This window comes from Zosterops lateralis (assembly GCF_965231275.1).
Source record: "Zosterops lateralis genome assembly, chromosome: 3".
NCBI lineage: Eukaryota > Metazoa > Chordata > Aves > Passeriformes > Zosteropidae > Zosterops > Zosterops lateralis.
The window spans coordinates 6,702,908-6,716,371 of NC_139764.1; the positions used below are offsets into that span (position 1 = coordinate 6,702,908).

The 13,464-nt window shown below is 44.0% G+C and overlaps 1 protein-coding gene and 1 long non-coding RNA gene across 7 annotated transcripts in view; one reads left to right on the top strand and one right to left on the bottom strand.

Annotated features, from left to right (window-relative positions):
* TASP1 (taspase 1) overlaps positions 1–8,939 on the bottom strand; it is an 81,204-nt gene extending 72,265 nt beyond the window's left edge. For 3 of the 6 annotated variants that reach the window (XM_083856679.1, XM_083856675.1, XM_083856680.1), the window contains exons 1-4: positions 8,883–8,939; positions 6,058–6,275; positions 4,340–4,407; positions 2,793–2,861 (exon numbers count right to left, since the gene is read on the bottom strand). In XM_083856679.1, the coding sequence (XP_083712805.1) occupies positions 2,793–2,861; positions 4,340–4,407; positions 6,058–6,202 (282 nt within the window). In that variant the 5' untranslated portion in view covers positions 6,203–6,275; positions 8,883–8,939. Of the gene's footprint in view, positions 1–2,792; positions 2,862–4,339; positions 4,408–6,057; positions 6,276–6,386; positions 6,444–7,853; positions 7,873–8,282; positions 8,613–8,882 lie in introns of those variants that run through there. The other 3 variants (XM_083856676.1, XM_083856677.1, XM_083856678.1) reach the window with 3 other exon arrangements.
* Positions 8,940–9,014: 75 nt separating this feature from the next.
* Positions 9,015–10,511, top strand: LOC310907811. Its single transcript, XR_014589728.1, has 3 exons — positions 9,015–9,110; positions 9,778–9,893; positions 10,258–10,511. It is a non-coding gene; the product is annotated as an uncharacterized lncRNA (long non-coding RNA).
* The last annotated feature ends 2,953 nt before the right edge of the window (positions 10,512–13,464 follow it).

Consider the following 13,464-nt stretch of genomic DNA (forward strand, 5'->3'; position numbering starts at 1 on the left):
ATGACTCTGTAGAAGTTAACAGAGTAAATAATGGTCTTATGAAATACCTTGTCCAGACCATTTTATTATCAAAGGCTGACAAAAGTAACACATGCATTTATTTCTCTGCAATGCCAGAGTTCTCACACCAGAAAACAAACCTGCCTTAATGACCTTACCAAATACAGCTGATGCTTATGAAGACCAGCACAGCTGTTTTAACAACATTCTGTGTCAGTTTTGTGCCTTTGCAAAAGAAATTCGCCTTTTCCTCTAGTCAACTAACAGCATTATTATCCTATTCACAGAACAACATTTCACTTGAGTTGCACAGTCTAACAAAGAAAGGCAGTTCTTCCTGCACTTAGAGCCTGAAAAAATAAAACACAGACAGCATACCACAAGCAAACTGTCAGCTTGCTCATAAAAGATCAAGAGCAACTCTTGTGCCTCAACAAGTCTTTGAAGTGATGCCTTTTGGATGAGCTGGAATCCTGTGTACCAGGAGTTCTGCAATTGAGCGGAACTGAGGAAAAATATTCATCTTTTGTGAGATTTCCACCAAAATATCAAGAAGTTACAGTCAGTATACTTTACAAGGAAATCTGTTATCATTTAATACGATCTTTTGTTGTTCTACATCTCCATTTGTGTTACAGGAAGACAAGAAAACAAACAGTTTCACACACATTTTTTGTTATGTATCTGCCAACTTCAAATGCTAAAACACATTATGTTTATGCTAAAGCATAAACAAAAGGGAGTGACAGCTCACTAGAGAAACTGTCAACACAAACCTATATTTTTATTCATAAAATCTTGCAATTAATGAGAAAAACTATTCTGATTGCTTTGTTGACTTGCCATGTGCAGTTTGTTTTCCATAGAGCAAGAGAAAAATCACCAGTACTAAACCAGAAGATGCAGCTCCAGAAATGACAGAGATGTCTGGAGGTGGTGTTCAGACCAAAGTATGAGTAGATACAAACCTTTCCATATTTTGGAAGCTGACAGTCTAACACTTGGGAGTTTCTCATACCAGATCCAAAAAGCTGCCACTGCAAACCACACCATTTTCTGGTTGAAGTACAAATTTGACTTATCCTCAATGCAACTGCATAAACTAACTACTTACATCTACAAGAAGCCCCAATCCCAAACCTAGTACTCTCTATTACAGTAACAGACAGAACCTTCAATTAAGAGATTATATACATCACTTAATGAAAGCAAATAATTGCATTAATGACTGCAGTGCAACCAGAACAAAGTAACATTTTACTTTAAAAACGGGGAAAAAAAAAAGTTTTGTGCAACAGAACACATAAAAATAGTACCTAAGACAACTGCAGTACCAGAAAGTGGAATGACAGCAGGCATCAGCACAGTACTAGCAAGACAGATAAGGAGAAAAAGGTCTCTGATTGGAGTAATTGGAAAAAACTTTCATTTCATCTTAAAGCCATAACTTGCTCTACAGAAGCTATTTCAGAGTATTTAAATCTACTAAGGTAAAAGAAAAGTCTCTTGGGGATAAAAAAAACATAAAATATTTACTCCAGACACAGCTGCAAAGAGATCTATAACTGTTCGGTTAAGCTTCCCAAAATACATTTTCCTCTGTAGCTCAGGAACACGATAAAAATCACAACCCAAAGCAGATTTTTATTTTTGTTTCCCATTGAGGAGGGAGCTGACACAGAAACCAGACTGGTGGTGTGAGAGCAGCCTCAGTGAGCTTAGGGAAGTGCACCGTAAACAATCCCATTAGAGAGACACCCACTGCTTTCTGAGCTATACTCTAATGTGTCAGATAACACATGAAAGCAGATCTGAAAAGCTCAGGGAGACCCAGAGCAGTGCTGGAAGCCAAGGCACTGGCCAAGCTCACAGTGTGACTGAAGCCTTGGCTCCCAGTCAGCATGTCTAACACACACTGCAGCCTGCACTCACTGCCTGCCTTACGCTCAGCCCATCGAGTACATTAATGAACACTTCCCCAACATCTGGGGAAGCAAATTCACTGCTAATCCTCTTGGAATACCACCATAAATGCCAAGTGCAGGAAATTATTTTTACAGTATAACACTTACCTTGCCTTCCTTTTTTCTTACAAATAAAGTTGGAGAGGAAGAAGCAATTACTACTTACAGGAGAAAAAGAATACCTGTTTCCATCATTACTGTCATGAGGGATTAGTGGATCTGGGACAATGACCAAACTGCCTCATTTACCTCCCAGAAATGCTTAGCTTTACTCACTTCTACATTATTTCATGGAGACCTTCACTGAAGGCAGCTGCTATAAAACATCTCATCAGTACAAAAAGACACTTTTCCAAAAACCTCACCAGCAGCTGCTCCTCAAGATGTTCTATCTTAATTAACAAGTACTGTTTTGAAATAAAAGTGTTACTTGCCCTATTCCTCTGCACAGATTTTATCATAATAATCAGAACCAGTAGGATATTTTTTCTCCTCTCTAAGAAGCAGAGCCATAACAATCTGTCTGTAGCTCAGCAAAGTGTCCAGTAAGTTTTTAATCACTGCATTTATTCTTAAAGGGTAAAGACTATTTGATAAGGCATCCCCCTAAGATGAGAACCAAACTGCACCAACTAGAAAACTTGTATTCAAGTTGCATTTTTATAAAGTACTTAAACACATTTATACCAAAATACAGTGCAAAAGCAAAAGATAAAATTAGAATAGCATAAAAACAAATATTAACTGAGATCTCCCATTTAATACCCCCTACAGAAAGGTCTGGAAAGATTTACCCAAGAGATATATTTATTACAAGTCAATTCATACCTCTAATTCTATAAGTGCTGCAGTCACTGCATCTGTTGCAAGAGCACCAGCCTGTAGCTTTTCAATTGCCTGTAAAACAGAAATTTTAGCTGATGATAAGGAAATTCTATTATTCTGTGACTGAGCCTTACATTTTCCTAGTCCTGTATCAAATAAAATCTACATCAAATCAGTTTAAAATGTAAAAGGGTATAAAAACAAGAGGCACTGGAAAAAGTCAGTATGAACCGTGTGAGAGCAGATCTGAAGGTATGATTTTACTACTATGACCTTGTGACACCACACTTAGTAGCAGATTTCTGCATAGTCAAATTTATATTAAAATAACTTCTTATACTTGACGTCCTCAAACACCAAATGTTTCAGTCAACAAGTTTCCACTTTTCCTTCCAAGACTCAACAAAAATTTCTAGTACCACATATAGCAATTCCCATAAAATTGAAGAGAATGTCACAACCTCATCTAACAGCAAACATGAATCAAGTAAGATAATGTCACCTTCAAATTATGTCCACCCACAACAATGAACTTGTAGAGCCTAATGGTATTTATTAGATCCATACTGAACAAGACCTTACAGTCAAGCTTTCTCAGGGGACCCCAGAAAACAATTCTGGCTGCAAGACAAACCTGAAATTGCTTGTTCTTAGCAGAAGTTATTGATGTTGGCTACTCAACTCAAGAGTAGCTACACAGAATCTCAAACTGGACTTGAATTCAACAGCAGATCTCACATAACTAGCTGGAAATTACTTTCACCAAGGCTAATAAAGCCAGTGTTAAGCCTGGATGATTTGTGAGGCCTCTCATTACAAAGTTAGATTGGTATTAGGATTGAGCAACAAACTGTAACACAAAGTGATAATTATCAGAGACCAACTCTGAGACTCTTTTAAAAATCCTGCCAAGCTCCCAAGCTCCTCCTCCCTGGAGAAAGCAAAAAACATTAAAAATTTTAGAGAGAGGTCTTCCAGCAACTCATTCAAGGCTTAAAAGACAGGACTTGCCAGTTCCAAAGCAAAGTTCTTGGAAGAGATGAAAACATATTAATTTCAATGGAAATTAAAAACTCGCCATTTCTCCCTTTCCAACTTTGATATTTTTGGTTGTTTTTCCTGTTTCTACCTCCCTTCCTGTTGAGAGGGTAAAAGCTATGAAGAAGAAAATAATTCTAGAAACCCCTACATTCACAGAACCACTTGGATGCTAGAGTTTAAATAAACTGGAAAGTGTGGACATGAAAGAAATCAAAATACAGACACTATATTTAACTCCAGACATCCCAGAGAAGTGCAGGAAGCTGCAGGAATATTCCTCATAGGCACCACTGTGACCTCCTCCTGCTCTCTCACTGTTCCTTTGGTGTCTGCCATTTGCCAGCACTGATGAGAATGTTGCTGCATCTCACAGTCACTCACTGTCCTGCCTCTGCATCATGTTCACTGCTCTGTTTTCCCTCATTTCCCTATATAAACACACACAGCCCGAGCAGCTGAGTCCAGACATTTCTTGTGGGCCCAGTACAGGACTGTGCAGTCACACTCACCTTCTGGCAGGCTCTTTTGCACACATGCTTGTACTCTTTAGCTTTGGATTCGGAATGATAACCTGCACCTGCAGTTGAAGCAAAAGGAAAATATACTATAATACCTGGCAAACTACAGCCTGGAGTTCACAGAGAGATTTAAGGCACAGGCAGATAGAACATTCCTTATTCTGGCATTTCCTTTTTCTGCCAATGATTGACAACTTAATACACTCCAACACAGAATCAAACACACTGAGTAAAATACAGGATACAGCTCATATATCCAGAAGCATGCAGGTATAAATATCAGCATCAATCTTTTCTTATTAAAATGTTCCAAGAGATTCCAGTTTTGCTCATTCTTGGAGGATTTCCAGCACAGCTTTTTTCTTTACTGTCCATTGTTTGGCAAACCATTCAGTTTTACATCAAACTCTGATTTTCTTTTTACTACAATTACCACTTTGTTAATTTTTTCACATTTATGCTACATTTTTAGAGCTTGTCACTCCTGACTCAGAACAAGGAGTTCCTTGAAATGAACATCATACAGATTTTTCACCTTTTCCTTATTTTCAGTCTTTATATCTATCCCACTGTACTGAATCACTCTGCCCTACTTTGAAGCCACTGTCCCTACTTCTATACCTGAAAAATTTATCAATGCCACCATTCAACTAAATGCAGCATCAGAAAAACAAGAGTGGCACATTTATATTTAAAATTACTTCTATTTTACCAGGTTTTGCAGCTAAAGGTGTGCTTGTATTTATCTCAACTTTCCTTTGCTCATCTTTAGAAATATTAGTTTTGAGAAACTCTAATAAAATAAGCTTTAACACTAATACCAAAGTGACCCAGTAAAGGACACTATATTGAGCCATTTCATTTGCTCTTAAAATAGAATACCAAGGCCATCAAACGTCAACTCAGAATAAATTATTTGAGGTTTGGGGTTGTTTTTTTAACCTTAACAATTTTATAAAGCAAGTAACATGTTGGCTTCTCAAGTATTTCAGGTTTGACCAGGCCACTTTCCTCTATTTCACCTCATGTACTCACACAGATGCTCAAAACAAATATACACCCAGATATAAGCATTGTTAACTTCAGAATTCATAGTATTTAATAAAGAACCTATGAGAAAAGAATTTATGAGCAAGACACATATAACATATAATTTTGGTATCAGATCTGAGTAGAGTAGAAAGAATAAACAGTAACTCACTTAAACATGAACAAGATCAGAAAAACAGACTTGGAAGAAAAATGTCAGAAGGGTAACAAGAGTTCTGCAATGAACAGCCCAAGGAGATTTCAGAAGGTCTTAGCTGGACTGTCCTCATGGACAAGCCAGACAAGAAACCATCAGTAATGAAAGGACTGTATTTGATCCTTCCATAGATAAAGAAGCAGATGAAATATCTCCTCTCAATCTGTAGGTTTTCCAAGCTTAGCAGACAACTGCAGAATATGACATTTTATAGTCATTTAGACTTTGGGGTTTTCTTTGTCAGGGAGAACAAAAACACCACCCAGAACACCCAAATAGGTACATTTTGATTAAGAGTTTCCAGTGCAACTCCCAATCAAACTCCCCATTCTGAGACTTGCGCACAGAGTTAGTGTCACTCTATTAGCACACTAGTAGCCCAAAGCCACTATAAAATTTTTGCTGATATCTAGTTTGATATCAAAATATTAATTATTTCCACTGCATTATTCCCACATCTTACCTGCATGGACAAGCACAAATCCCACTCGTTTCCCTCTTTGGGTTTGCTTTGTTTCGGGCTCTTTGACCACCACTTTTACAGCTGTAACCTGAGATGATTTGGAAGGTAAAACTTCTACTGAACTTATCCCCTTCTCCATGATCATACATTGGGATCACCATCTTCTACTGGGAAGAAGCACACTTCCATTCAAAAATAAACTCTGGAGAGAAATCATCCTAAAACCAGAGCAGATGTGTAAGTTAGACAGTGATTTCAAGAGATGAATTTCACACAAATAACCTCAAAAAGAACTTTTGGGAGAGAGGTTTGAACCAAAGGGAACACACCTCTTCAAAGCAGCTTCTGACTTCTGCCTCATCCCTTGCCAACAGCATCAATGAGACCTAAAATAATCAAAGTTCATGTTGCAAGCTGAAAGGAGCCTTTTCACTACACCATAACTTGAACCTAATGCTTGTGCCAGACACTGGAAGGAACTGTTAATATAAGTTTTGCTTTCCATGGTGTCCTGTTTTCCAACAATACAACTAATTTCTCCACCCATCACATTTAACTAGCACATGAGTAACCCTTTAAAACACCACACCTTTTCCTTTCTTTTGCAGGGAATACCTGTTTAAGAGCCTATAATGAACTCCTATTCTTTTATACTGCTTCATCCCATTTCCTTATAATTCCCCACTAATCTGCAGCAGAAAAAGAAAAAAAAATTAACTTTTTTTTAATGACAAAGTATTTCTAAAACAAAACCAAGTAAGCCTAAAACAGCCAAATAATGTTTGTCTGGGTAAGTAGAGCTACCATGATTACTAGTGAACCACAACTTGCTTAAGCCAAGCTCAAATAATTTCGTAACTATACTGGTTTTGATGGATACCCTTAAGATGTTAAGAAAAATAATGTTTATAGAAAACTAATGGAAATATTGTCAGTACTGTCTGGTACATGAAACAAAAAAGTAACAATACAGAATGATGTATTTATCAGCAGTAGCCAAACAACTTCTCTGTATTTACTACTACCCTTATCCACAACTTATTACATACTAATCCTGACACAAAAACGTTTGTCTAGTTCAGCAGGTAAAACAGAAACAGTGACATTCCACACGTGGAATTACTTAAGGAAGTGAAAAGCACATAGTATTAATGCAGAAATGAAGAAAACCTCTGTAATATATTAGGAGAGTTTATATATTAAGAATCAGATGAAATTTAAGCTCCCTTCCAATCCAAACCATTCTCAGACTCTACACCTTCATATTCCAGTATAATGTCTACCACTCCCACCATCTCAAAAAGGACTTTGTAACCCAAGAACACTGGAAGGTGAACAGAAGTGGGAAAATGAGATGTTTAATGCGTAAGACTTAAACCACTGACTTTGCAAATGCTGTGTGGCTTACTCCAGCAATTAAATACCACTCCATTTAAATGGCCCAAACTATGCAAATGATGTTTGGCAAGATTCAGCACTGCCACAAAACAAACCCACTATTTAACAATTCTTTTCATAGGAAGAATCAGCACAGCTCTGGAGGAAGTTATTTATTTACCATCATTTCTTCTTAAATGCTAAACATGCCTAGTAACCTTCATACATTTATAAATTCACTTATCAAAATTAAATATGAACTCCTTGCTATAATTATATTTGTCCTGATACAAAATGAAAGGCCACTACAATACACAGGCTCTACAGAGAGAAAGAGTGTTTATGGATTACATCCAATTGTAATGGTCACTTCAAAAAGCTTCAGTGCTAAAATTAAAAGTATTCATCACTGCACTTACTTCCTTTTTACCAATAACAGTAAAGAAAGCTCCAGCAGGCATTGCTCCTCTTTGCTGCATCTACAGAAAGTCACTCCTGCTATAAGGGCACAGCACAGACTTCGGTAAAGACAGAGGAGCAAGTAAGGAATTTAAACTCTCCCAGGAATGAAAGAAATAGTGCGGTGGTAGGAAAAGCAATGATGAAGAGAAAATGGCTTTTAAAAATTAAGATGGAGATGTCACTTCAAGACTTACTAACAGTGTAACTGCAGGCTGAAAATCCTAATTAGGCCTTTGCAGCTAGGTCTAAGGATGCGTTTATTTCTGCAGACAACATACAGGCAACCTATCTCTCTCGTTTGCTTCCGCTTCTAACACTTCCTCCACACCAACTCAAACCCCTCCCACCTCAAGTTGTTCAAGTCCTTTCACATTTCATTCACAAACCTGCTGCTTCCACTTGTTAAGCTCCCACCGGACCCAACTTTTCCCTTTCAAGCCTCTTCTAGGATTTATCACTTCTCCCTCCTGGCTGCCAAACTTCCACCGCTCCTGACTTCCCTCCTCCTCGCTACACACCCCCTGCTCTCCCTCCGTGCAGCGGCAGAAGCGGTGGAAGAACACACAACAAGGAGCCTGCTGGAGAACAGGAACCAAAGCGATTTGCCCGAAACAGCCACTGAATGCCCTGACCGCGCCGCAAAAGTGACTCCGACTCCCGAACAGGCTCCGGGAGAAACACAAACACAAGCACACGGCGGGTGAGGCCGGGGCAGCCCGTCCGGCCCGGGGGAGCCCCCGCAGAGCCCCGAGTCCCCCCGCCTCCAGCCCGGGCCCGGCGCGCTGCTCTCGCCGCCGTGACGTCACGCGGGGCAGCCCCCGCCAGCGGACGCGCGGACCGCCTGAGCCCGCGCGCGGCCGCCTCGCGGCGCGGCCCGTTCCCGGCGCGCAGAGCCCCGCGGGCAGGACTCGCGGCAGAGGCCGTGCCGGGGAAGGCGGGGGCGGGGGCGGCGGCTCGGGGCAGCCCCGCCACGGCGCCCCACTCACCCTGCACCGCCGCCATCCGGGACCGCCCGCCCGCCCGTTGCCTCGGTGAGCATGAGGCGTCCCGCCCCCGCCCCGCGCCCATTGGCCGGGCCGCGCCCAGCGGAAGTGGCGCCGGCGTTGATTTGCGTTCCGCGAGACCAATGGCGCGCGGGGCCAATGGCGCGCGGGGCGGGCAGAGCGGGGCCGGGGCCGGGCACGGGCTCCGGGCAGAGCAGCACAACCCCACAGGTACCATCCGTGTCTCAAGGGATGCACAGCGACCTCCGGTGTTGTTACCGTGCGCCCCAGGGCAATATACCTGTATCTCATCTCAATATACGTATTTACCGTATCGATATACGTATAATAGAATGTGTATCATACCTTTAGATCTATGCAATATACATAAATATCATATATTTCATAAAATGTGCAATGTACAAATATATAAATATGCTACGTACCTATATATCATATCAGTACACATATTTCTATCAATATGCAGATAGTCTATCAATACACATATATATCGTCCAATATGCAATATATCTATGCCAACATACAATGTAGACGTATATCATCAATATTTATACAATATGCAATATACATACATTAATAAGCAATATACATATGTATCATATCACCATACATATATATAATACAGTATGCACTGTATAATAAAATACACAATATACACATTTATAGATATGCAGAATACATATATATCTAGACATGTGACTTCTGATAGCTGCCCAAAACTAAACTTATTGATTAAAAAATATGTTTCATAATAGACTTGCTAGGAAATTCTCACAATAATCAGATATTTTACATTTTTCTGCTTCAATGAGTATTTGACTATTGTGTTCTGCTAGAGATACTAAGTTTTTATTAATTTCTGTCCACTTTGTTGTAGATGTGACACATTGTTTTCTGAAGCTGCCTTCCCAGGATCAAGGACAGCCGTATATGAATCTCATTTCCATGATACCTTCTCTGATGGTCCCATCATCAGTCCTGGGAACCAGCTATGTATGTGTGAGACACTTCATTATCCCAGTCCACAATGTCCACTGTTTCCAAAGTGCCTCCACGCTTCCAGCCCCTTTCTCCTCTTCTTTGTAGAACCATGAAATTAGTCCAGATGTCCTTATGGATTTACTTATATTGTAAATTTATTTTAGCTGACACCTCAAATTCTCATTTGCAAAGCTCAGCCTGTTAAAGTTGAAACTCTAAAGCTTTGATTAGATCAAGGCAAGGCTGTTCTGTTTGCAGAATTCACTTGATCTCTTGCTCAAGCTCCACCACGTGATGTGAAGGGATGTATATGATACAGAAGATTATCCTGACCCTTCTAGATGAAGATTTTAACTGCTCAGTTTTGTTTTCCTAGAAGTAAGCCCAGCATGCAGCTGTTACACTGGTTCCTGCAACAGTGCACACTATCATTCCTTCTCTGCAAACAAGCTGAGAGAAAATCACCCGCTTCAGCCAAGCTACAATTTTTGTAAATAAAATTTCTACGGCACCTCGCTGACAATGAATTCATTCGCTACTAATAAACGCTGTCTTTCTAAGTAAACAATTTTAATAATAATAATAAAAAGCTGTGTGAGTAATGTAGCAGTGTTTTGGTCCATTTGCCTAGCAGATGTTGTTTTCTCCATCAGAGTAAAGCGCTGCCTCCTCGTCCTTCCATCCTTTCCTGCTCCTTCCCCTCTGGAGCGCGTCCCCCCGCAGGCAGCGCTGCCGCAGGTGCCTCAGGAAGCTCCTGACGGAGGCAGAGTTTTCCTCCCGGCAGCCGGACACCTCCTCACGGAGCGGGGAGCGGTCGGCCAGGCAGCAGCTCCTCGGCCAGGCCGGGCGTGTCCAGGCCTTTTCCTGGGAGACACAGAGCGATGGAGGGGCCGGGGGGCTGCGGGGCCGGGTCCCCTCGGGCTCTCCCGGGGACTCCGGGGCCTGGCCGGGCCGCCCCAGCCGTGCGGGTGGTGTGGAGAGCACCTCGGGCACGTTCTGGGCTCGGGCTCGGGGCTGGGGCAGAGGAGCCCCGGTGCCTGCCCGGGCTTTCCTCTCCTCAGGGGCCGGTGCTCCTCACCCCACACCTGCGGCTGCCGCCCCCGGCCCCATGGCCCCTGCCCCATCGCCCCTGGCCCCGGCCCCATCTCCCCTGGCCCCATCGCCCCGGCCCCATCGCCCCGGCCCCATCGCCCCTGGGCCTGCTCCATTGAAAATAATAAAATTTTAAAAACTCCTGAGTATATGTTAAAAGTCTAAATTGTTAGAGCCTTTAATTGTTGTGTAATAAGTATATTGATGTTTTAAATAATTTGTAATTGTAAGTTCCTGTACTGTGGCAGTCGGGAGCCACCTCCATAGTCCCCCTGGAAAAGCAGGGGGCCTATTTAGTCGCTAAAAGCCAACAGCCCCCCCACCGACACTGGAGCCGGCCCGCCCGCGGTCAGAGCCGGGGGGGGGGGGGCTGCGGCCCACTAATATGTAAATTAGAAAAACCCCAGTGTAAACTGGGACACTTTTAGAACCAAAGGTCCCCCGCCAAAACAAACCGATGTAAAATCTGAACCCACAAAAGACAGTACTGAACTGGCTATACCCTAAAATGTTGATAAACAGGTTTTTTGTAACTCGCTGTAACTTAAAAGTCCCCGAGGGGAGGAATACCCCCGGAACAGCCCGACAAAAGGTGAGCTCCTAGCACGCCTGCGAGAGCGAGGCTCCCGGCTCTGCAGTGACCAAAGCTGCAAAGCCGAACAGACCCTTCTCCTCAAGGTGAACCAGGAAGAGCTGACCATCCCTCGAGCCACCCTTTTGAGAGCTGATCAATAAAGGCATTTTAAAGAGAAAAATACTATCTCCGCCCATTTCTAACACCATCGCCCCTGGCCCCATCGCCCCTGTCCCTGCCCCATCGCCCCTGCCCCATCGCCCCCGGCCCCATGGCCCGTGCCCGGGGCCCGTCCCTCACCTCTCCGGGCCGCCCCTGGGCTGTTCTCCGCAGGCTGCAGCCCAGGCACAGCGCGGCCAGCAGCAGGGACAGCGCTAAGAAGCCGCAGCAGTGCAGCCGCACGGAGCAGGGCCCGGCGTCGCCCGTGTCGGGCTCCGGCCACCGCCCGTCCCGGGCCGGCACCGGCAGCCGGGCCGCGCTCCCGGGGGATCGGCCCAGAGCTCCGGCCGTGCCGAGGAGCAGCGAGGCCGCGCACAGCCCCAGGAGCAGCGAGAGCCCCGGGCGGGGCATGGCCGAGCTGCCCCGGGGAGGAGCTGCGGTCCCTGACCCCGAGCCCAGCGGTGCCCGGGCCGTGCCCGGGGCGGTGGCAGCGGCTGCGATGTCACAGGGATGTTGCCCGGCAGCCGGAGCTGGGAATGGCCAAGGCCAGCCCAGAGGGTCTGAGCCAGTGGCTGCTCTGTCTGACTCTGCCATTGCCTTTGACAATGAAGATAAGAGATACCGCTAACTAGGAGAGAATCCTAATTAGATCTTTGCATATACTTGGGTCTCAGGATATATTTATTTTTACATATGGTTGACTTATCTCAATAATTTCATAACATTTCCTCCTCAGCAGGTCAGTTTGGTCAAACCACTTCCATCTCAAAATATTAATCACGTCCATTTACATTTCATTTAGGAAACTGCTTCTTCCACTTTGTAAGATCACATTGGACCAATCCTTTCCCTTTCAAACTTCTCCTAGTATCTATCAGTTCTTCTTCCTGGCTGTCATACTTCCATCAATCCTGATCTTGACCCTCCTTGTCATACAGTTTGCTGTTGTACCTCTGGATAGCTAATGAAAGAATAGTGGAGGGATTACATGGTAATGTGACGCCTAAAGAACATGAACAAAAATAATTTAAGAACTTGGAGGTGCTGGTCTGTGAAAGGCTGGACGTGATGTGGGGATGTGCCTCTGGCAGCCCAGAAACCAACCCTGTTCCGGGCTGCACCAAAGCCCTGTGGGCAGCAGGTGAGGGGGGATTCTGCCCCTCTCTGGTGTGACCCCACCTGCAGTGCTGTGTCCAGACCTGGGGTCCCAGCACAGGAAGGACATGGAGCTGTAGGAGTGAAGAAGCCACCAAGATGATCAGAGGGATGAAGCAGCTGTCCTTGAGGAAAAGAGATTTGGGGTTGTTCAGCCTGGAGAAGAGAAGGCTCAGGGATGACCTCACTGTGGCCTTTCAGTACCTGAGGAGAGCCTACAAGAAAGATGGAGAGGCACTGTTCACTAGAGCATGTAGTACACAGGACAAGGAGGAATGGATCCAAACTGACAGAGAGTTAGGATGAAGTTCCTTCCTCCTCAGTTTCTCCCTCAGGTTAGGAGGAAGTTCTGAGCTCTGAGGGTGCTGCGGCACCGGCACAGGTTGCCCAGAGAAGTTGGATGCCCCATCCCTGGAAGCGTTCAAGCCAACGTTGGATGGAGCTCTGAGCAACCTGGTCTCCTAGAAGAAGCCCAAAGCTGTGACAGCACCGCAAAAGTGACTCTGAATCCTGAGCAGGCGCCGGGAGACAGACAAACACACGAGGGGGTCCCGCCGAGGCAGCAGGAGCTGCTCAGCCCCTTCCGGCCCGGGGACCCCCGCA